Source organism: Neofelis nebulosa, chromosome 2, assembly GCF_028018385.1.
Source record: "Neofelis nebulosa isolate mNeoNeb1 chromosome 2, mNeoNeb1.pri, whole genome shotgun sequence".
NCBI classification, from domain to species: Eukaryota; Metazoa; Chordata; class Mammalia; order Carnivora; family Felidae; genus Neofelis; species Neofelis nebulosa.
The window spans coordinates 119,090,407-119,115,365 of NC_080783.1; the positions used below are offsets into that span (position 1 = coordinate 119,090,407).

General features: G+C 42.3%; 1 protein-coding gene across 24 annotated transcripts in view; it reads right to left on the reverse strand.

Moving 5' to 3' along the window:
* The window catches only part of LOC131504062 (myomegalin-like), a 221,874-nt gene that overhangs the window by 32,546 nt on the left and 164,369 nt on the right, over nt 1–24,959 (reverse strand). For 23 of the 24 annotated variants that reach the window (XM_058716002.1, XM_058716015.1, XM_058716007.1 and 20 more), the window contains 7 exons: nt 23,485–23,601; nt 23,015–23,152; nt 21,863–21,975; nt 20,004–20,131; nt 9,439–9,527; nt 4,129–4,361; nt 463–898 (listed from right to left, as the gene is read on the reverse strand). In XM_058716002.1, coding sequence (XP_058571985.1) covers nt 463–898; nt 4,129–4,361; nt 9,439–9,527; nt 20,004–20,131; nt 21,863–21,975; nt 23,015–23,152; nt 23,485–23,601 — 1,254 coding nt within the window. Of the gene's footprint in view, nt 1–462; nt 899–4,128; nt 4,362–7,502; nt 9,152–9,438; nt 9,528–20,003; nt 20,132–21,862; nt 21,976–23,014; nt 23,153–23,484; nt 23,602–24,959 lie in introns of those variants that run through there. The other variant, XM_058716023.1, reaches the window with a different exon arrangement.

Below are 24,959 nucleotides of genomic sequence, written 5' to 3' on the forward strand. Positions count from 1 at the left end.
CCCACTAGCCCCTCCTGAGCCTCAGGAGCAGACACCTGTGATGAGCTGTGATGAAACTGGCAGTGATAAGGGAGAGATGTCATTACACACCACTTGTCTGGGCTGCCTTAACTCCAGGCATCCCTAGACCGCATTCTATGAAATAATCTGTTCCGCGCCTTCCCTCCCCACTGTTCTGAGTACTAAAAGGGCAGAGACCAGCTCCTACTGCCTGCTGCCAATGCCTACTGTGTTATCTGGAAAAGTAAGCACTCCAGAAATACGTATGAGAAATTAATTACTCAAGTAATGTTTATGACATGATGTTGTAAAAGCCTTTCTAAAGGCTGAATGCGTGAGGAACACTGCTGCTGCTCGTGGTGCAAAGGTGCCCTTCCCTCAGTCCCTCCTGACCCACAGGACGGAAGGGTTGCCTCCAGCCCTTCTCCAAGGGTCTTTCATTCCATCTATTTCCACACTTACTTGATCGGCAGCCCCTGCGAGGGCAGCCCCAAGGTTGAGGCTCTGGGGCCTGGGGCAGGGCTTCGTGGTCACGTGCTCTTCTTCTTGGCATTGGGACTTCTCAGGAAAACAGCCCGGCTCTGCATTCATCCTGTCGATCTCCTGGGCCAGGCGCACGAGGAGCTCTGGACTAAGTGGACTATCCCTGTCCCTGCTGCTCAGCACCAGCTGCTCTTTGAGGAGGCTGATGATGCTGTGGGCATTCTTCAGTTTTCCCTGGAGCTTTCTGAACTCGGCCTGAAGGCTACTCTCATTCAGACCCCCCTTGGTTGCCACAGTTCCCAGCGTCACCTCTCCCTTCTCCTTGTCTTCCTCTATCTCCCATCCGTCAGACATTGCTTCTCCTATCTGCTCTTTCAGCTCTGCATTCTCAAGGCAAAGGCTCAGCATGGCATTCCTGCAGAAAGCACACACAGTCAGGGGCTGCTTCTGGTCTCTGCCTCAGGTCCCGACAGCACCCCCTGTCTCAGTCCAGCAGAGACTCGGAGATACCCCAAAGCGTGAAGCCACCTCAGAGGCCTACAGCTGCTCCCTTATACCGTAGACAAGGGAACCAAGGCTCAGGAAGAGAGTGAGCCTTGCCCACACTACCACCGCTCCTTGGTGGCAACACAATTACTAAAAGCCTTGGGCTTAACACACTCCGTCTTTACCCATGTCGTGGAGCCCTCCTATTCTAATTTTAAGTGGCCTCTGGAATAAACAAGGTTAAGAAAAAAAAGAAAGAAAGAAAGACCTTGCCGAGGGCAAATTTATTATTAATTATCTATTAATTATCATCAGTTTCCAACCACTGGATGAGAGATGGGGACCTAGGAAAACACGAAATAAATAATACTAGTCAGAACTGCAACCAAATGTACTTCTTTAAAAAAAATTTTTTTTTAAATGTTTATTTATTTTTGAGGGAGAGAAACAGGCAGAGTGTGAGCAGGGGAGGGGCAGAGAGAGAGGGAGACACAGAAACTGAAGCAGGCTTCAGGCTCTGAGCTGTTAGCACAGAGCCCGACGGGGGGCTCGAACCCACGGACCGTGAGATCATGACCTGAGCCAAAGCCGGACACTTTACCGACTGAACCACCCAGGTGCCCCTCAAATGTACTTCTGTAATTATTTGCTTTATGCCTGGCTCTTGTGATAGATCATCTTTAGGAGGGTGGGGACTCTTTCTGTCCTGTTCACTCTGTATCCCCAGAGCCTCTACAGTGCCTGCCACAGACAACATTCATATTTATGGAAGAAATAAAACAGATAAACAACTAATTTTCACTAAGACATTCTAGGCCCCATCCTTTCTTCACACTAAACCCTTCAGCAGGGTTGGATGGAAGCAATAAAAAACATGGCTTTAGAAAGGCAATGCATTTAAATAGGCATTTTGCTTAACCTCTTTGAGCCTCAGTTTCCTTTTGCATAAAATAAGGATCACTCATACCTACTGAAGTAATTGGATGCTGAAATGAAATTGCATATATGGTATGGTTAACTCAGGGTCTGAAACAGAGAAGTCATTTAATCCTGCTGTACTAGCTGCAAACCTGAAAAACACTAACATAGAATCCTATGAGGTGCTTGTTAAAAACAAAACAAAACAAAACAAAAAAACAAAAAAAACCGACCCAAAACTTTAGAGCTAAGGCCTATCAATCTACTTTTTACTTAAGTTCTGCAGGTGATTCTTAAGCACACTAAATTGAGAACAACTGACTAGAAGGGGCAAAGGAAACAAGTAATTTACACCCAGAAGGATTAGCAGTTGGATAACCCCCCTCGATTGGGTTTCTTAGAATCCTGAAGTCTTGGAATCAAGAGCAGGGCTTGTCTAGTGAGAATCAAGGAAGATAATTCTTTAGGACATAGGAATCAGACAGGCTCTCCATGAGACAGTTTCCTCAATGGAGAAGAAGGGGGATAGGGCTTTTACCAAAACAGAGGTGTAAGAGGGAGAGAAGGGAATGCATGTATAGTATGGAAAACAATGCTTGATATTATGTTATAGCTTCATGTTTTGGGGGAAAATTCCTTTGTTTTCATGATAGTAACTGATGAAGTCTCAAAAGATGGATAGATCCTAGCTTCTACAGTATCTGTGATTCTTAAGGTTGGGTGGAGAACTAAACCAGAGTTTCAGGTTAGTAACTCCAGGGAAAAAAAGAAAATAATCCATGAAGGTATTGACATGTGGTTTGATTGTATATTCAGCTGTAGTATCAAAAGAGATGTACTGTTCTTACCCATGAGCTTAACCAAGTTTACATATAAAAAAGGCTAGAGAAAAGTTATGTTTGGGGCAGCTGGCTGGCTCAGTCGGTAGAGGGTGCGTCTCTTGATCTTGAGGTTGTGAGTTCAAGCCCCACATTGGGCAGAGAACTTACTTTAAAAAAATAAACAGGGGCGCCTGGGTGGCTCAGTCAGTTAAGCATCCGACTTCGGCTCGGGTCATGATCTCACAGTCCATGAGTTCGAGCCCCGCGTCGGGCTCTGGGCTGACAGCTCAGAGCCTGGAGCCTGCTTCGGATTCTGTGTCTCCCTCTCTCTCTGCCCCTCCCCTGCTCATGTTCTGTCTCTCTCTGTCTCAAAAATAAATAAAAACATTAAATAAATTAAAAAATTAAAAAAACCAAAAACTGAAAAAAAGTATGCTTTCACTTAAGTAGAAATAAATATCATAATAATTCAGAGTAAAAGAACCAGCATGAAGGATGCCCACAAGAATATTTCCAAAATTGTTTGGCAAAGTATACAACATAGAAGAAAAGGCTCAGATATTAAAAATTGGAAGGCAGGGGTCTAGCCATGGACTATTATGCAACTTTGAGCAAGTTACTAGAACTTTTTAGACTGGAGTTTCCTTGGCTATGAAATAAGGATTAAGCTAGATGCCAAGGTCCTCTTTGGCACTAATATCATTTGAGGACTCAGGGATGTTTAAGTGGCACATAATAGGGAAACAGTAAGGCATGAGTTAGATTTGCACCGCCGTGTTCTAAACAATAGGACACGAGGATTATGACCCTCAGGGGCGAATGAATGAAAGGATTAGCCGTACATCATTGGCACGATCCTGGAGCATCTTTTGAAAAAACACCGTTAAAAACAGAGTGGCCCATCTAGCCAGGGAATCAGCTATCTGCCACTTTTGTAAAGCTAACAAAACAGCAGAGATGATTAAAATTGCTATTCCATGATTTAAGGATTTACACTGCTGAGGGAGAGCTGCGTGGGGATGAAGGGGCCCCTGTATAAACTCTCCTCCACAGACCATTCTGCCCTGCATGTAATAGTGAAGCATCGTGGGTAGCAGGAGATTCCTCATATGATCCAGTCAGTTCCAAAGAGCAATGCCTGTCATACAACTGGGAGGTTTTCACCTGTGACTGTATGGCTAATAATGGGCATTATTATATTGAATTAAGACCACATTTAAATAATTTGAATGGTAATTATTGATAATCACTACTATCCAATATTATTAACTCTTCCATAAAGAATTTGAGCCATTCGTGCATGGAGCTTGGGCTGTGGGCCCAAAAGCCCTAAGCACAAATGCTTGGCTGCAGCAAGGTGAGCTCCTTGGCTCTGGTGGCCTCTCCACCGCAGGCTCTCCTTCTCTGGGGGGTGTCCTACCTGATGTGGGCCACAGAGGAGAATCCTGCTTCCTCAATTTGAGCCTTTAGCTCTTTCAGTTCCCCCTCAGCTCTTCTTTTCTCCTCTAAGTGCTGGTGGATCTCAGCCCTCAGGTGGAGCATTTCCTCCTGAAGACCCCTGTTACCATCCCCTCCTGTCGAGGAAGGAGGGGGAAGACATATGTTCTGGGTCTCTGCAGCTGCCAGGCTTTTCTCCAAAGCCACCTTGATGAGCTGAAAGGAAAGCATAATTTAAAGAAGTTAGGTCATGAAGGGGGATCCCAAAGGAACATCAGATTGCAAAGGCAGCCTTTAGTGGGGACAAAAAAGATGGCCCTAAAACAAGCTCCCCCTAAGGACTTCCTCAGCCATAAGGGTCCTGGGCACTGGTTTGGGTGGGGAAGACACCAGGAGAGTGGGGAGAATTAGTGCCATGGGCAGGAAGAGCAGCATCCAGAGGTAGGTGAGGAAAAGACACAAGCACTTCATAAATAAAAGCAAATGCCAACACATGAGGTGTAAACAGGACTGGAGAGCGTGGATGCTGTGATTGTTCCCTCTCCGTGGGACAGAGCGAGGAAAGTCTTCTCACAAGTCAGGAAGCTTCCCTGACTTCCCAACATTGGAGTCCTCAACTGCAAAGAGCACAGCTTGAGACACCAGCACTCAAAGCCGAAGGCCATGTCTGTACCTAAGACTCTAAAAAGGATGACTAAGACGGAAAGCACTCAGCTACAGGTAAAACAGAAGCTTAATTTCACGAGCAGCAGGAGAACCACACCCTCCAACGATGGAGAAGTTAGTGAGGCCACCTGCCCAGCAGCCAATGTCACGTGCTATCATCCTGGTGCTGATGCTGCCAGCCAAACTCTCTACAAATCTAAGCTCGTGAGAAGGAAACAAGGTGGAAATAATTTCAGCACACCTTTCTATTAAAAAAAATTTTTTTTAATGTTTATTTACTTTTGAGAGGCAGAAAGACAGAGCATGAGCAGGGGAAGGGCAGAGAGAGAGAGAGGGAGACACAGAATCCAAAGCAGGCTCCAGGCTCTGAGCTGTCAACACAGAGCCCAACGCGGGGCTTGAACCCACGAACCACGAGATCATGCCCTAAGCCAAAGTCGGACGCTCCATTGATTGAGTCACCCAGGCACCCCAACACCTTTCTGTTTTTTGAGGATCTTTTTGAAGTTACTCTTCAGTGTGTCAACTCAAGCAGGTTATATAGTTTTTCCTCAAAGGAGAATTGTTTTAACTTGAAGACTTTCTTATTGTTCCTCTCCAGTTTTCCCTAGGCTTTTAAAAGTGTAGAAACCAAAACCTGAGTATGACAACCTACTCAGTGTATGACTATTTTAGTGCAAGGATTTCTTGTACATTTGTCCAATATTAATACATCCCAGTGTCATGCTGCTTCATTTTCCTCTCTGTGACTGCACTCTGGGATTCTACTCAGCTTCAGGTATATTGTTATCTTCCAGTTTCCCACCTCTCTCCCACAGCTGTTTCTGGGTCATGTTGTTTCCTCTATGTGTGTCAATAGTGTGACTTCCACTTGTCACTTGTGAATTCATTCTGGCTATACAGAATCATTTCTCAAGGGTCAAAGTCCTCAAAATATTTGATGTGCATCTCCAGAGATCAAGGAGTAGCCACTTGACCGGGGATGATTTGTGGAGTTAATCATATGCTTTATACCTTCATTCAGGTCACAAATATATTGAACAGAACAGAGCCCAGAGCAGCTTAAGTGGATCAATGATTGAGCTGCTTGGCTTGGCACAGAGCCATTGACTTGGGCTGGTAACCGAGCGTGGTGAAATCTAGGTTGTGAGTGTGGGGTGGGGCTGATTCACAGTGTGCATTTGCAATGGCGGTGAGCAGCACAGCAGTTGAGGTTGCAAAGGAAAGAAAGAAGAAACATGCATGGACACAGTTGCTCATTTCCTAGGCATTTCTAGGGTTCTGAGCCTGGCATTTGTCTCTACGGTCTGCTGCTGGGCTTAGTTAGACTGGCCTATCTCCGCGTGTGCCACCAAGCATTTGGGACAAAAATCAGGAAAGGGGGACTGGATAAAAACCACTTTTGAAAATTTAGGACCTCAATCCCTCATTTAAACTATGTGATATTACCTTTCTATGTAAACGCTTTCCAACTAACTTCAATAAACACTGCCTTCAGCTTTGAATATGGGGACATTTAGTCTTTTCTAAAACTTAAGGGTTCGTTCCTTCTGCCTGAAAATAACGTCTCCCTGTAATGTCTCACCTATTTTTAAAGTACCTTTCTGGATGTATGTTATCTTCTACTGACTGAAATATGCCTAGTTTCCTTAAAAAGAAAGTTAAGAACCATGGAACGTCAGTACCAGGAGGGACCTGAAGGCCCACCTGGTCTAATTTCCCCCTTAAAAATGAGAAAATAGACGATTTGTTCCCAGGCTAATTTGGGTTTTCTTATTTTCACGTTAAAGGGAGCTTACTTTGGCTAACTTATCTGTAAAATTGAAATACAAATGCATGAAAAATGACTCAGAATCTAGCCTTTTCAACAGTTTTTCTTTCCCATCTATGGAAAGTTAGTATTTCTATATTTCTCCCAAATAAACCCCCAGGGTTTCCAGTCTGTAGGGTGGTAGTATGGATCCTTTAGGCCCACTGTTAGTTGTATCTAACAGGTTCCTCCTCCACCACCCCGCACCATTTCCTAACTCATCTGTTGTAATGCTTCCATGGTATAAACTTTGTTGTATGCGGGGTTTCCTTTTACCCCAGAGAAGTCTACATGCATGTCTGATCTCTCGTTTGCAATGAGTTGTTTTTTGCCCAATTACATTATGTCTCACCATGTAAATCAGTTCTCACACAGCATGGAGGGCATTCAAAATAATTTTCCTTACATTCTTCACACTAAGTCTACTGACTTTTTCCTCCTTCGTCACATTTGAATCTCGATTCTTGATTAGCTTTTTTCTACTGCAAAAGTTAAAATGAAGGAAGGCACTACTTGATTCATTTCACAGGTGCTTCCCAGGTATTTACAGACTTACATTTGCTTGAGAATGGGATTTTGTGGGAGATGCCTGGGGAAAATTACCAATATAGCTAGACCTGAGACTTTCTGGGGTGAGTGAGTCTAAAAATAAGAACGAAGCAACTTGCTGTGGCCAAAAGATAGCTCTTGCCTTGGAAGGAACACCAAGTTGGATGTGCTTGTTAGGGGAAGATGTGTATGCCTGAGGTAGGAAGGTAGCCTGGTGTTGAGTAAAGTTTACCTTCCAAGGACACAGCAGGGAGGAACTCAGAGACTAATTATAAGGGACCATTTCCCTGGAAACCAGCAAACACAGTTTTGAGAATCTTGACACAGAACAGTTATGACAAAAGAAGCTTTATTCGTTTGGTAGCAGGAGAGTCACACCCTCAAAACCCCAGAAAAGTTGAAGTGAATTTACAATGATTTCATACACAAAGGTTCCTCCTACCCCAAACTGGAGACAGATTTTCAAGGACAGATGATGGAAAGAAAATGATGCTTACCCAAGACATTCTTCGTCCAGCAGGTATAAAACTTTGTCTATCATGAGTCAAGCCCTAATCTAAATGTCTGTTAACTAATAATTTATTAAGTATTGCTGCCAAGTAATAGGGCAGACGTTGCAAGGGAAATATACATGCTCCAATGTAAAGGTTTATTCCAGGGTTGAACTGACCTCCTCAAAATGTGGTCTGGTCATTTGCTGCGTGCTAGGCTATAGGAAGGAAGGTTTGGGAAGAACAACTCTACAAACCAGTTTGCCCACAGCTGAGAATGAGAGCAAGGGGCTTGTGCTACCACATGTAGGTTAGACCGTGTTAGTCAGAATCTGGTTTTCTTCACATCTGTGTCTCTTGTTCACTTATTCTGGAATTAATCGGGTCCACAGCAGCAATAACCACCAGTGACCGGCAGACATCCCAATCGAACTGTCTTAGAGTGGACATCTGCTTATCTTGCAGATCCCCCTTTTCTCCCCAAAGCTCCTCAGGGACATCAGGGCATGGGAAGCAGAGGAATCTGTCTGGAGGGGCAGTAGTATCCATCATTCAGGTCACAAGCATTGGTTAGGGGGACTCAGAAGAAGCTGTTCAAGCAAAAGGAGAAGAGGAACTCATGCAGGATCTCGAGGGAGACGTGAGGGTCAGGTACAGCTCAAGCAACAAAAAGGGGAGCTTGGTGGAAGGTAAAGAAACTGTGTGGAGGATATGAGGGATCTCAGACAACTACCTACTTGAGGACTACTCATGTCCTCAAGAACCGAAGACTGTGACAAGTTCCGTGAGATGTGAGGAATGCTCGTGTGGGCTCTTTTTCTCATACAGGAGGTATAGAGGCCAACCCAGAAAGCCTCATGTCCCCTGAAGTTTTCCTAATAACTCCAAGGAAGCCATCACTGGAAAAGCCCAGCTACTTCTGCAGAAGGACAGATACCAATGTTCCACTTTCTCCTCAACAACTCAGAGGCATGGTCCATCTAGGAGACGTGATTGCTAAATGTCATTGGGCAAGGTGGAGACACAGAGGAGTGCCAGTGAGTGCCATGGGGTCACTGTTGGTGACTTAATCTCTGAGGTCCAGGACATTCAACTCTTGAGCTTGAGAACATGCTGGTTTACACCTTCACTGATGGTTGGTGGGAACAGTGTTTCAGCCTTGGGTACCAAGTTCTGAGGTTTGATGGGGGCTTGCTCTTGAAGTGTCACCTGCTGGTCACTGGCATATCACAACCTGCATGGTCTGTTGGTCGCCCAACAGACTTCTCTTTTGCACAACAAGATTTCACCAGGACAGATCCCTACTTTGGAAGCATTCTGATCCTCTCGGAGGTTCTCAGAGAGCACTCTCCTGAAGCAGGTTTTAGGCCTGCACCTCCCCGATCAGCCCTCCGATGACTCCCTGTCTTCTGTGGTGTTTCAGATACAAAAACCCAAGAGGGGAACTGTCCAAGGCCTTGTTGTATGTAAAGATTCTTCTGACGCTAAAGCTATAGATGGTACATGGGAGCAAGGGTGGGAAGGAGGGGGCAGGGAGTGGGAGCAAGAGATAGAAGGAGTAAAAAATAAAAAATAAAAGTAGATTGGAGAGAAAAGTGGAGTGAGGATGGGGGCTGGCAAGGTGGCTGGGAAGCTTGGGGGGGGCAGAAGACTGGAAACTGGTTTTTAGTAAAAGATAGCTTCTTACTTTAGGTTCGCAGGGGCTGCAGGAGACCACCAGACCCCAAAGGGCTATGAGCCTTCCACCCTGGGAACCCAGAACCTGACTTGGACTTACCTGCTGGTGGCTGTTGTGTGCAGCCTCCTCCTCGATGCTGTCGGTGAACTCGGTACTAGCATCTTCAGTATCGTCCCCTGCAGCTGCACCTGGAAGTGAGTCCAGAAGAAAAAGGTGACTCCTTTCACAGGTGGCTTTCAGATAGCAGCTACAATTTCACTTTTTTTGCACCTGCCTCTGATTTCTTTCTTTCTCCGTATGCGTGACCCCCTAGCCAGCAGGGCTGAAGGCAGGACCAGTGTGCCAGATGTGTAGAAAAGCCTTTTTTGCTATCACTATTTGTATAGCATTGGACTAACATACAACTTAAGTCTTAAAACCTTCTATGGCTTTGACTGCACAGACCTGTACCTGAGAAGCTGGCTGTTAGATAGGGTGATCACCCTTCTCACCTATTTCCAGAAAGCCTGAATTATTCTCTGTCCTGCCAGTCTGGCAATGTAATAACTTTCTCTTCTGAGTTATGGGCCCAACATGACTAATCTTTTCCCCCACTAATGAGTGCTCAGAGGGTCTGTTTTTACTCGGGATTAAGGGCACCCGACTTTTCTCATACTTTCCCATCTCTGGGATCAGTTGTGCATGGGGTGACAATCTCTCTGAAGAACACCCCTCTAGGGGCTTTATGTCCTACAGAAGCTCAAGTCAAGACTCAAGGCACAGAATGATTTGGGTGCTTCCTAATTCCTTCCTTTAACCTCCCTATCTCTCTCATACTCTTGTTCAATGCCAACATCTTTTGCCTAAAGGGTTTCTTATACGTCTTTGTCCAAATGGGTTTTAATACGTTCTTTTTTTTTTTTTTTTTAGTTTATTTATTTTGAGAGAGAGAGAGAGAGAGAGAGAGAGAGAAAGAGAGCGCAAGCAGGGGAGGAGCAGAGAGAGAGAGGAAGAGACAGAATCCCAAGCAGGCTCCATTATGTCAGCGGACCACAATCTCACAAACGTTGAGATCATGACCTGAGTAGAAATTAGGAGTTGGATGATCAACAGACTGAGCCACCCAGGTGCCCCATAATACATTCTTTTATTCCTTAAAGATGAACACCGTCACCCTAGAACACAAACATCTATGCCTTGCAATAAGGGACAAGTAGCTGAAATTCATGGTCTGGGCAAAGGTCTTAGACAGTGTTGATCAACAGAACTTTCTGCAGTTCTGTGCATGTGCTGCCCAACACAGCAGACATTATGTGGCTACTGAGCACTTGCAATCTGGCTAGCATGATTGAGGAACTAAACTTTTAATTTAAAAATTCAACTAGCCATACATGGCTAGTGGCTGCCATATTGGACAGAACAGAGCTAGGGCCTTTCTTCCTCTCCACATCTGTCTAATAAGAGACTGTCCATCCAATTTTAGATTAAGACCTGTGGCCCACATTACTCATTTCTTCTGAAAATGGAGGATTTATGACGGTTAATTCATTTTAACACCAAGGAAAATCTACCCTGATACTTCCTGGGTCTGTAAAACAGGTCTTACAGAACCTACCCAAGTTAGAGAAGCTTGAGATCTAGTTCTCACCTCCGCAACCAACCTATTAAAACTCCTCTTCTGACCACTGAGTAACCTGGGCCTGAAAGAGATTAGACGGTGGGTCCATGGTTATACAGCTAGTCCTGACAAGAGCTATGCCAAGAAGTCACGTCTTTGGACTTTCAGACAGAGGCAACTCACTATTCCTTCTGGTGACAGATTAGATATTTATTTTTGTTTCTTCTTCCAAGACCAAAGAACCTGCTTCTGAGCTCAGACCTCCATGGATGAAAGGCTCTGCACGAACAGTGACCATTCACTACCCTTGCTGCAGATAAGGTGAACAGGAGCAGTTCACACCTACATTGCATCTCTTGTCATCTGCAAGTTCAGGCCAGAGTGCTTGCAACGACCCAGGCCAATCTCGTTAAAGTATTAAAAGGTAGTAAGCATGTTGCCCTAACAACTTAATCTTATGACTCATTCCATGAATGTTGCGTTAACTTTGGACCGAGTTCCTGTACTCTGTACCATAAAGTCTGACCTACAAAGAGGTATATCCACCACTCAGCACTTTTGGAGATTCCCTGGCAGACAGTGTACAATAGGCATTTCCAATACTCCATCTTTCAAACCAGCCCCAGAACCGTGTCATCCACAATACTGGTTGTGGAAGAACACGCCCCCTACGCTTTGGCGACTCATTGAATCCGGGATGATGATTCACTTGAGGACATCCCAATCCTATCATGCATATTTTGGAAATTATTCCCTGTACCACAGTAGAGATCAGAATCTTTTATTTTTTTTTTCCCTGCAGAGAGAAGGAATGTCCCACTCAATGACAGATTAAGAAAATATAGTTTTCACATTGTTTTCACATTGAGCTTTGGGCCAGAGAATGATCCTGTGGTTGAAGAAAGCTCAGCTGTAGGAGTTCAGGTCCTCCTCTCCATATTGTTCTTGGTGGCTTGGATGGGGCCATGCTGCCTCACATCCCCAGGGGATTCCTATGCTAGGTTCCAGGAGTAAGGTAAGGGAGGACTAGAAAAAAGTGACTGTCCCTGGTCTTAAAGGCTTTTATCTCATACTTTCTTCCCTCCACTTACCTTTGTCAGCCTTTCTGATGCCACATCTGCATTTTTAGGTAATCTTCTCTTTAATTCATTCAGGGACAGAATACCACAGTTTTGACTTCATCAGGAGTTAGATGGAGACAAAGTAAGAATGCCCATTTCATCCCAACATTCCATTACATAGGTGTTTTCCTTTTCTTATTCTTAGCTAGCTCAGCCTGCTCTAGCTCCGTTGGGGGAACTTCAATGGTTGCTCAGCCTTTTACCAATTTGAGTTAGAATGCTGAAAGCTTTGGGTGGGGGGGCTGGAATAAAGGTGAAAAAAATTTATAGAAAATATTGGAATAAGTTATCCTACGTAGAGCCCTGTAAGTTTACCCTAAACACCTTTCTTTCTGTTTTGTTTTTGTTTTTCGATCAATGATGATAAAAGAACTTCTCTTTTGTGAGGGAACACACTTTCCTAAGCTTTTACAATGCAACAAAATACTATCTTCCAAACTAACTTGGAATGCTCTGAATTTCTAACTGAAAGGCACTATACCTTATATTCACGAGCATACTGCTAATTATTTTACATACCCTGAAAACTAAGAGTCTGTCACTTCAAATTTAATTTTCTTCTCCAGGTTTTATCTCCAGGTTAAGTTTTATATGTTAGACTAGAAATTTTATTAAACATTTTTTTTTATTGGAGGCTTTGATGGTGGCTCTGAAATTTGAGCAATTGCAAATTTCTCTCTATATTTCACATATATAATGGACATGGTACCTAAAACTCCCCGTTAGGTTTAGAAAAGTATTTTCTCCCAGCTATCTGGCTTGATACAGTACACAGAAATAAAAGCCTCTAAAATACTTTAAGTCCTTAAGTGAAAATTTAATTGTTATGCATACATATTCTTTTAATCATTCAAACAATAATTGAAATTTTTGTGGAACTTTGTAAGTTGAGGATGGCATAATTAATAAGAATATGGACTCTGGAGCCTGATTATCTAGATTAGATTTCTGCTCCTGTCCTTAGTTATGTGACTTTAGGCAAGTCACAACTTTCTGTAACTGTTTCACCTCTTCCTTAGGGTTAATGGTGATATCCACTCCATACAGTTGTAGTGAACTTCAAAGGATTTACTGCTTTTGAAGTGCTTAGAACAGTGCTTGGCATACAGTGTGTACCCAATAAATATGGCCTTGAATCAATATTAGTATTATTGTTGGTAAACTGACATGGATCCATGGGCTGAAAAAAGGTGGCCCCAGAACATAAATGTAATCAGCAGAGAGAAATTTTATACCTAATGTTATTAACTGGAAGATCTTGATGGAGTCTATTCTGCACTTCCTTACTTCTATCTGCTTCCCGTAACAGGAGCTTTGAAATAATACTTTTTGGTCTCTCTGCATCATAGGAGAGTCGCAAGAACAGAACTTGCAGCAAGGTAGGATGCATTCTTTTGAACAGGTCTTTTATAAATAGGACTCATCATTATTACATTATAACTGCCTTACAACGCCATCATGTATGAATAAGCCTTAGGGGAAAGGTCATACAGTGTTATTTTCATTCTTCAGTAAAGGAGCCAAAACTGGGTTGTCCCCAAATTCTACTCTACAGTCATTATTGTTTCCCCTTTTAGCCATTTATATTCAACCAGCAGAAAAGGAGTAGTATTTCCCATATAGTTACTCAGAACATAGCAGGAGTCACATCTGATTTTGGAAGGGGACGGAAAGAGCAAGAACCGTACAGAAGAAGCAGGCGTGTGGTGCTAAGCCCTGGGGTGGTGTTGCCCTCAGTGCCAGGCCCTCGGACCAGATCCTCTGGGCCATCACGCTTGCACTCTTAGGCACTCTGCCCTGTGCTCACCGTGAGAACTCTCGCATGTTCACATCATGAACCAGCTAAAATATCCCTGACTTAAATATTACGATGCTGTGTGACAAAAAAGGTCTCCTGTCAAACTGCCATTTCACCTGCATCCATTCCATTCTGAACCATAAAAAAATTGTAAGATTTCATATAGTCCTCCATAAGCTTCTGCTGAGAAAATGCTTGGACTAGACAGATTCCGGATCTGATCTTGGAACAGAAGTAGCTAGAAAAGAAAACTGCCATCTGCGGTCAAGTCCCTTCAAGACATAACTTTGTCGTTAATCTGCAACATCTCTCAAGCAGCTCTCCAGCTTGTAATTTATTCAGAAAGCATTTTCCAGTGACTTAAAATTCTGTAACATTAAGGAATTCCGCCTGCTCATGGCCTCTTTTTTGCCCCCTCAAAGCACACAAGAAGCGGGCTTTTCCCGGAACATTTGTGGGAATAGCACCACCCATCATGACAACTGGTTCCTCAAATCTCCATCCTGCTTGCTACTGCTCTCCTTCAGCAAGGAGACAAGAAAGAGTTTTTAAGGTAAAGTAGTTCACTTCACATTTCTGGGGGAAGCGTAATGCTATTTCTTTAGTCTCACTTCCTTGAGCGAGAATAATCCAGGTTTCTTCCTCTTCCTTCCTTTAAATAAATACAAAAGCATTCACTGATCCCAGAGCCTTAACTTTGGCTTGGAATTTTAGTATAATAATGATCAAGGGACTGATTGTCCTGTAAGGAAACAAACAAAAAAAGACATGAGCTTTCTCTACTTCTTCTCATAAATCTTCTCAAGAATGAAACCAAATAGTGACTGTTTGGCCTTTGATACTTTTATTGGATCGGTAACAATTTTCTGTGTCTCAACTAAAGTAGCTAAATTCTAACACTTACGTACTTAAAAAGTACACTCTCCATTTCAGCACAAATGTTAACACAGTTGAACACAGCACAGTGCCATGAATAAATGAACTTCCAGAGGAAAATGTACAGCTTGTTTTGGTGAAAAAATAGTCCTGTGAATAATCTACTGCCAAGTTATTGGATTGTTTAACATGCCACTTCCTTCTTCATTTAAACTGTTATGAGATCACTACAGTTTTTCTCAACAGCCCTAGGATCAAAATTTTGTGTGATCAAAGTAAAGCTGTTTTTATTATCAAACTGAATACTTCATGGAAACATAGAAATTCATGATTTATAAAACATATTTGTACACACACACACGGCTCTTAAAGTTTACAGATTGAGAGGTTGGTATTTTAGAGGAATGATTTTGTTAACTGCAAAAGGTAAGCACTACATATTAATGTTACACCAAAGGCAAAGCTAGCTACGTGCATGTGCTAGACAATTCTGAGTTTTTAAAGGGAACAAGGAAGCCAATTTAGTTCATCTACTTAACACCCCTATTCTTCATATTATTTCCTAGCAAACATTTTCTTACTGAACTTTCTATATTTTATCCTTCTAGCTTTAGCAAAAGGAAAACAGTACGATAAATAAAAATTTTTATTTCTGGAATCTGACTTTAAACAACATTTTAAAGGGAAAGTAATGCCAAAAGAATTAGCACATCACTTTATAAGTTTAATCATTCTTTTTTGAAACCTGGTAAAATTCCCATTGTCCACTCTACGTGTTGTGATTCCCTACCACTACCCAACTTCCACTGGAAGCAAATTACAAGCAAAATTTTTATGTGGGAAACTCGTCCTGGCTCATGTGATTATATAGAAAGAAGTTGAGGACTTACCTTTTGTCAACACTCAGACTACTTAAAAGCAACATGTCTTCTAATTATAATAAAATTACGTAACAAAGTTATTACTCTAAATGTCTAGTGAGAGGGTATCTTAAATCCATATTCCAAAATGTTTTAAGACTCAGAAACTATTATCCTACAGAAATCACCCTGGTGTATTTTCCCATGGACTCATTCCTCTGATTTCTTATTACCAGGTTACCCCATACAAGCTCCATATTCCTAGCTCCTCTTTCTATAGTCAAAATGGTTCTTTACTACTAAAGGGAGAAGAAAAGCTAAGTTTTAACTTGAAGAGAAAAGAGAGAAAATACTCGAGATGTTTGTATTTCACAGGATGTTAGTATCTGAAAAAGAAAGCTAATTGCACTTATTCCAGCTCTGGTACCATTTCTACGAGCCAAGATGGATGATGGACTTTAAGGGCATGGGTCTCTAATATTTCATCCTAGCTTCCTAGGCAGTTTGTCCCATTTCCATGCAGGTCACTGGCGGCAGACCTGGAGAATTACTGCTGAGGCCCTAGCTGAAGAGGCAACTTGAGTTTTTCAGGGACATCCAGTGTGAAGATTCTAGGAATTTTTCATATAAAAAGATCATGAAAGCAGAGAAAACAGTAACTTTATCCTACCAAACAGGAACTAGAGTTTTCTAATACTAGCTCAAGGAAAGCAGAACTATTGAAGTTTTTTTCCCTCTACGGTTTATAGTCTAAAGGGAAGTGACTGTAGGTAGGTCAACTTCTATTCCTCAGTGGAAGGAACAATTTTTGGTGTAGTCTGATCTGCTTCTCCCTTCCCTAATCAGAGGACCCCAGATTCAACTGGAAGACAGAACACCCAATTTTCTTAAACTGTTTCGAATCTAAAGCCAAACTCCCCAGGACCAGATACCAAATCAGCATAAATTAGCATAAAAGTGAAAGGTCTTTTATGTACACCTAGCCCAGAGGTCACTTAGGTATAAACTGTACAAGCAGGATATACTCAAGAACCTTCTAGGAAAACTTTTGTGGTGAGAATCTAATATCCTGTACAGGTCATGATTTTCTGGATCTTTATAGATCTCTTACTGTTCATAAGGACATGGACAAATCTTTTAAAAATATGAATAAGGAAGTAGAAGTACCAAAAATACCGTGCTGTCCACAGTGAGCGAAGAGGAGGGCGTGTGGGAGAGGGGTGGGTAAGATTAAGGAGAAGCATGCATCTGTCAAGGCAAAGGCTGGCAATATTAAAATAGCCCAGTTGTGCCTTTTCAGAAAAATAACGTGGCTAAACAGCTAAGAAGGAAACACCAGAAAAACGCTGACTTATACGAGGCACTAATAATCATCAGACTTCAACAATATAAACCTGCAACAGAAAAGAATTTAAGGGAAGTATCTATCAAAAGGACTCCCATTTCACTCATTAAATAAATCCTGGAGGTCCTTTACAACTCTACAGCTCTAAAATTATAGACTTCATCTACCCTGACCTCTTACCATCATTACTTTGCATATTTGTTATTATTCAAAAACAAAATGTAAGAAAAAACAAATCTATCCATATGGATTTTACTCAGTTTAAGTTGTATGCTTCCAATTAATCATGGCCTGGATGTAATTCATTCATTTTCTCTCAAGATTTTTTCTTTTTTTTTTTTTTAAATTCAAGCACAAGGTTCTTGTGGGGCTCAGCCTCTGACTGTTGATTTCGGCTCAGGTCATGATCTGATGAGATCTGTGAGACTGAGCCCAGAGCTGGGCTCCACGCTGAGCATGCAGCCTGCTTAAGATTCTCCCCCCACCCCTCCCTCTCTCCCCTGCTCGTGCACGCTCAAAAAAAAAAAAAAAAAAAAAAATTAAATTATTGTAATGTTGAAAATGCCTGACAAAGGTAAAATAATCCAGTAAGATAAAGGGTCTGTACTCCTGAAGAGAGAATAGAATCATTTTATATCATGCTTAATAGAATTATGTGAATGATGTGGCCTATCACAGCATCATCTGTCTATGGGTTATAGAATAAAATTCATCAGAGTCGAGTTCTCTAATAAGATGCCAAATTATCCCACAAACTGTTAGACTAGCAACCCCTCTCCAGGTAGCACTGTTTGCAACCCTCATTCCAGGACATTAGTAGCAGATTTTAGCCATATCTATGGTAGCAAAATCAACCTCTTAATTTACCCTTTCTCACAAAATCACTTAATTTTCTAAAACGTTCCCCAAGGATCAATATTAAAGTAACTATAGCACTAGTCTGTCTCTTTGGGACCCAAATCAGGACCAGAATTCACTTACTTTCCTCCCCTGCTTATCTATTATGATAATTTTTCAATAGGAAGTTGGGTTTCTCATTATTCATCCAGCTACTTTAATATTTCTAACACTTAGTAACAGTTCAGGATACCAAGGGAAATTTCTACTCTTGGAGGGGGATAGAAGCAGGGGTAGAAATTATCAGAAATTACTGTAATCACTGAGTCATTAGAACCCAAAAAACCACCCATGTTTGAATCTAAACAGGACACTTGAAAGCTTCCTTGGTCTGTTAGCAAAATTAAGGAAAAAAAAAAAAACCAAAACACTTCCTAAATGCGTTATAATCATATGACAGACTAGTCTTTGGTGGGTTTAAGTTTCTATAAGTTCAATTACCCCCTCTTTACTTCTAGAACATTACAAAAAGCTATGTGCAGATGGTCCCTAAAGACTAGAAGACTAAGAAAGTGGATGGTTCCTCTGACACTTCCTATCTCCTTCCTCAAATGACCCCTCACCCCAAAGGCCATTAAAACTTAAAAGCATTTCCATGAAGAGAAAGGCTTAAGGTCATCAATCTTTTGCAAAATACTTAATCAGAACATCTCAGGGTGCTTCTCCTGGAGAACATTTTCTTCCCTGTCCATTTTGGTTTGACTGTTGTTACAGACATGGCTAAGGTTACAGAGACTTGGACAGAATTTAGAATGTAAGGCAACTCGTGTCAACCCACGAATGTGAAAGAAATACAAGTGTCATGTAAAAAATGGAGGGAAAACAGAAAAACCATTGGGTGCCCCCTAGGTGAGAAAGAGTATGCAGTCACATTTATGATGCTGGAAAGCCTCCAGTCCCTGTTCACCAAATTCTGTGTTTAAAAACTAAAATCTCAGCTTCTAATCTAGGAAACCTCCAACCAGCAGAAATACGAAACCTCAGGGTGTTGAACTCACAAAGCTCCAAAAAATCCTGGTTACTTTTTACACTCTTGGTATTTAAGATAGTAGAAATACAATCTACAGTGCCCCTTTCCTTATGCATCTCCTGCTACCATAAGAAAGCACTGAGACAATGACCAAAACCTGATATGTGATTTTTTTTTTCTAAACTATTCAAACACTCCAAAGCTTATTATTTTAATATGGAGTAATGTATAAGCACTAAAACATGAAAAACACAGGACTCCATCTAATGCCACTACCAAATGGCTGCAATAGGCTATTTAGTGAGATGCTGAATTTAGAGGGGGACATTACATTTGAAACTATGTTTTTTACATAAAGAATTGTGAGTCTGAAAGACATGGGAAGCGTTCTTATTAATGTTCTGACTAAATAGTATACTCTTGGTTTAAAGAAAAAATACTGATGGAATTTCATCTGCATCTAATCTAATTTCACTATCCATTTGATTCAATATCAACTCTGAAACAGTATCAGAGGAAAAGGTTCACCGTAAACACTTGAATGGTCTTTGCCTCTGCTCTTCAGCTTGACCCTTGACCCTTCTACTACTTGCAGTGGGCTACGGCAAGACTTGGCTTTGATTACCTTCTGAGAAGGGTTATACCACTTTTGCAAAGTCATTCTTATGGACATTTAATCTCTCTCTTTTCTCTTTCATCTTGAAACTTTTATTTGATTAAAAAAATCCTCTCTCTCAAAGAGCAGGAGTTGACTGAATGGCAAAAATAATACACATGCATGCATTTATGACAGGATATGGTACATATGAAATGGGCGGTGAGGGCGGGGGAGGAATAAACTTTATTGGCCCAGGGAAAGAGAAGAGGGAATGAGGGGGGCCGGGGAAAAGAGTGAATACGGGTGGGAAAACTGAAATGGAATGATTTAAAAGGTGCACATTCATTTTGTAACCTCCGCCATTCAACTCAGAGAGAGATCTGCACAGCGCCGCGCAGGGAGACCAAAGCGAGTTTCACTCTGTAGCTGATGCTACTCGCAGCAGTTCTACCATTATTACCAGGTCACCATTTAATTCTGCCAAAGCCAGACAAGGCTCTCGGGTTAGTGCAAACAAGGTTTTCCATCCTGGGCTGCAGTCTGACCCGCCAGTGCTCAGAAGGCATGCTTGTGACGAACTCGCACACTTTCCAGTTCCCCACCTCCAATGGCGGCCAGGGTCTCCAGCCTGCTTAAGCGCTCCAGGCTTCTTCCAAGAACTTCTTCTAGCCGACCACGTATCACCTGGACCCCTTCTAGTTCCACCTGCAGAGTTCGGTCTCTCTCAGAGCTGAGTAAACACGCCACATGGAAGGAAAATGGATTAGCTGTCAACTGTAATGAGTCTACATATACTTCCAAAGAGTCGTGAGACTTTCTAAAGGATGCTCTCCAGGACACAATCAACAAACACAGTCTTTGTTTTGGTACTGTTACTGTTCATTGCTGACAGATTAGCAAGGCCTGCTCCTTTATGCTAGATTCTGGGCCAATGTCACATAAAACTATAGCTCCTAAGACTTATCTCACACCTCTATAGCCAACATAAGAGAAATTCTGCTTTTTAAAAAAAATTTTTTTTTAATGTTTATTTATCTTTGAGAGAGACAGAGTACAAGCAGAGGAGGGACAGACAGAGGGAGACACAGAATCCAAATCAGGCTTCAGGCTCTGAGCTGTCAGCGCAGAGCCCGACGCAGGGCTCGAACTCATGAACCACAAGATCATGACCTGAGCTGAAGTCGGACGCTTGACCGACTGAGCTGGGTTCCAGGCACCCCAAGAAATTTCACTTTTTGACTAAGAGTATTCGTTTCTGAAAAAACAAAACCAGGAAAAACTACATGCAAACTGAAGCAATACTGAGCCAAACAGGACTGCTATTAAAGATAGGTGTTCTCTTGGGGCACCTGGGTGGCTCGATCAGCTCAGGTCATGATCTCACAGCTCGTGAGTTTGAGCACCGTGATGGGTTCTGTGCTGACAGGTCAGAGCCTGGAGCCTGCTTCGGTTTCAGCCCTCTCTGGCCCTCCTCTGCTCGTGCTCGGTCTCTCTCTCTCTCTCTCAAAAATAAATAAACATTAAAAAAATAAAATAAAATAAAGACAGGTATTCTCTCATTTGTTAACCAAACTACAGTCAAGGGGTGCCAGGGTGGCTCAGTCGGTTAAGTGTCCAACTGAGGCTCAGGTCATGATCTCGTGGTTCATGAGTTTGAGCCCCCCCGTTGGGCTTTCTGCTGACCACTCAGAGCCAGGAGCCTACTTCAGATTCTGTGTCTCCCTCTCTCTCTGCCCCTCCCCTGCTCATGCTCGCTTGCTCTCTCACTCAAAAATAAACGTTAAAAAAATTTTTTTTGAAATTAATACAATCAAGTTGTCCTATCATACCTCTCTTCTGCTTTCATTTTCTTCAAGGAGAAAGAAAAAAAATGCTTAAACTGAATACCAAACCAGAAGAAACTGAATAGTAAAAGAATAAAAATTAGGAAAGAGAAAAGGGGTGAGGACCAAAGGCAAATGAGAAAAAAAAATTAAGGGAATAATAGAAAATGAACCAGAATGCTATAATATACATGACCAAAAATCAAGAGGTACAAGCAAACATATTCATCGTGATGGCTAGCAGTGATCCTGGATTGATATCGGCCATCACGGTAAATATATTTTCTTTCATGATACTCAGTGAGTATCAATACCCTTTATACCCTTACTCTTGGAATAGGACAGCCCTTACCAGGACATGGAACAGAGGAAGGAAAGGAAAATACATTGAATGTTTACTATATGCAAGGCATTATTTGAGACATCTGACAAGTCTTCTCATTTGATCACTGTGTAGCTATATGAAATAGGGACTATTTCTGACTTGAGACTTAAACACTAGGCTCAGAGCCATCCACACAACAAATGACAAGTTCAGTAGTGCCAGTGTCTTTGCTCTTTTTTCTTCCTGCTTCGAGATCATAAGCATCTGTGCCTAAAGATGAATAGAAGGATATATATTGCCGTCACTCTCTTACCTCTCTGGATGGGCATGGAACTTCACCAGACTGCTATAGAGTTGTCTCTCTGCTTGCAAAGCCTCATTGAGCCGACTCCGTTCATCTACCAGCCCTTCAAGCATTAGCAGCAACTGAGGAAAAGAAGCAATATGCAAATGGAGACAGGAGACACAAAGCCACATTGGATCCCGAGAAAGCAACCAAAACGACGTACTAGCATGTACTATGACCAATAAAACTCACTATCTAACTACTTAAGCTTTCTGTTATATTTTACAGTTTTCAAACCAAATCACGCAGGGGCGCCTAGGTGGCTCAGATGGTTAAGAGTCCTGCTTTGGCTCAGGTCATGGTCTTGTGCTTTGTGAGTTCAAGCCCCTCATCGGGCTCTGTGCTAACAGCTCAGAGGCTGGAGCCTGCTTCAGGGTCTGTGTCTCCCTCTCTCTCTGCCCCTCCCCTGCTTGCACTCTGTCTCTCTCTCTCTCTCTCAAAAATAAATAATAAACATTAAAAAAAACAAATAACAAAAACTCTATAGGGTAGATTCCAAGCATGGGAGATAAAAGTAGAAAGAGGAGTCAGAAGCATGGGAAAGAGGCTAAGAGAAGAGAGTGGAAGGAAAAGAGAGGAAGGGTCAGAAGGAGACACACAGTAGGACTTACTGGTATTTTCATTCATTCAATAAATATTTATTGAGCACCTTCTATTGCCAGGCTCTGTTCTAGGGATAAGCCTACTATCTAGTGGGTGGAGGAGACACCATCGGTCACAGACATGTGTCACGGTGAGCCATAATAAGTGCTGCAAAGCAGGTGAACCATGACAGTGTGCAACAACAGAGGTCCGTGTAGGTGAACTGCTCCAGTTAAAAGCTAGGACTGGAGTGAAATGAGTAGTTAGTGAGAGAGATGATAACACAGACAGGGAGTATAGATAAGTAGGTCTTTTTTAAAAAGTCTGGCACTGAAGAAAGGTCAGATATGGGGTGGTAGCTACCAAGGAACTACAAACGTTAGGGGCCTCTGTTGCTGCTACTGACCAAGGCAGGAAACTTTAGAGCACAGATTCTCTACAAAAGTCCATCAACGCCCCTTCATAAGTAATGGAGAATGACAGCTTTTCCGTTGTCTATTTCACAATAAAAATAAGGTTTATATTTCAATAACTTACTTGTTGTCTTCGATTTCCTGAAGCTTCCTGACCCTGTGATTCTACTGAAGCAACTTTTTCCCGAAGTAGTAAGACTTCTTGGGTCAGGCGTTCCATAGCTGGTATGTCTTCAGGATCAACCAGTTGCATTTGCAGGTCCTAAAAGTAAAAAAGCAAAAAACAAAAAACAAAAAAACTAGTAATAAAAATGCTATTAAGCGGAGGAGCAAAGGAGCAAAGGTCCCTGAAACAGTCTACGCTGTCAAGTGGAATACTGATAAGTCATACAAAAGTAACAAACATTCGTTATGAAATCTCAGAGACTCTAAAGAAGTCAAAGAGAATATGGTGATATTTAAGAGGCTCAGACTAACAGTATCAAGGAAGCAAGCACTTGGCCGGGGGACTCAAAGTATTCAAATGTCTGAAGGTGCCCTACAGGATTCTGAGCTGTAGTCATTTCCAATGGTCTTTAAAAAGCTCTGAAAGACCTTTATGAGGTCTTCTTTTATCTGTATGTTCCTGGTCAGGGACTCCAGATCGGCCGCCTGCACCTGCAGCTCTTCCTGTTGCACAGCCATCACAGACTGTAGTGCAGAAAGTTCCATCTGCGGAAAGGAGAAATCCTGAAGTTAGTGGGTAGAGGAGACGGCATCTATCACATCTACATTTTAACACCAAGGCCAAGGTTTTCCCACATTATATCACCATCAGTCAGTAATGCAAGTAAAAACTAGAAGATGAATAGTCCTCTACTGGATCAGATCAATAAAGCACAGAGTGTGGTATGGTACGAAGGCGTGTTTTATGGGAAGCTGTAATGGTAGTTTTAATGATGTCCTCCGCTTTAGTCAGCACTATAAAACATCAAATTTGTTTAACTAATGAGTTTATTATGTTGCTTAAAAAAATAGGTCACCGTTAGCAGGTGAGTGAATCCTCCCAACAACCCTACAGAATAAACTTCTCTTCTGTTCCCCAATTTACATATGAGGTGACTGAGGCTGAGAGAAATTAAGGAACCTGTTCCAAGTCCTGGAGCCAGGAAATGGCAGATCCAGAATGCAAACTCAAGGAAGCAGACTCCGCACATGAGGCTGTCATGCCTTTCCTGCAGAGTCTATGCATCCACATGTTCTTCGTGGTAACGGCAAGTTATTTGTAAGTAAACATTTTAAGGAACTATTTTGAGATATGTGAAGAACACAGGTGTAGGGGGCACCTGGCTGGCTCAGCCAGTAGAGCACGCGACTCTAGATCTCGGGGTTGTAAGTTCAAGTCCCACGTTGGGTGTGGAGATTACTTAAAAAGAAAGTCTTAAAGAAAAAGAAAATAGGTGTGACAAGGAAGACAGACGACACACAGAGAGTTTAAGGCACAGCCAAGCTTCCTAAAGGAAGCAACACCGCTTTAATATATAAAATGTGAGTTACCTGCAATAAAAATGTTACTTCTACCTCCATCAACACTGACAGTTCACCATGTGGGCTCCTGATGATTTGCAACTACACAAAGTTATCTGGTGTTCTGGGCTACTGCGGCATGTTAGGAAGAAATGCTTCTCCCATTTCCTCACATGTCGAAGGACCTCAATTAATATAACTCCTGACCTTTCTCCACTCCTTTACTTAGCCCCAGGCAGGTAAGGGACTTGTCTTAACGGTATATTGGGGAAGAATAAATGAGGTATGCTTGACTTAGCTCCATCTTTCTTCTTTTGGGGAGGCACCTGTCTGCAGGAAGCCTGTTTTTGCCACTGCTTCTCCAAGGGCAGGCCCACGGTTGTCTGTGACTAGGTAGATAGAGAAGTCTACCCAATTCTGGGGATTGGCTAGCAGGCCTCTTGGTTCTTGCATTAAGTTCTCCACCTAAGCCTTTATCTGTAACACAGTTGGTAAAATAACTATCTGCCACTACTTTATTTCTCAGTTTGTTCAGATCCTGGGTATGAAAAAAGGAAGGCCCT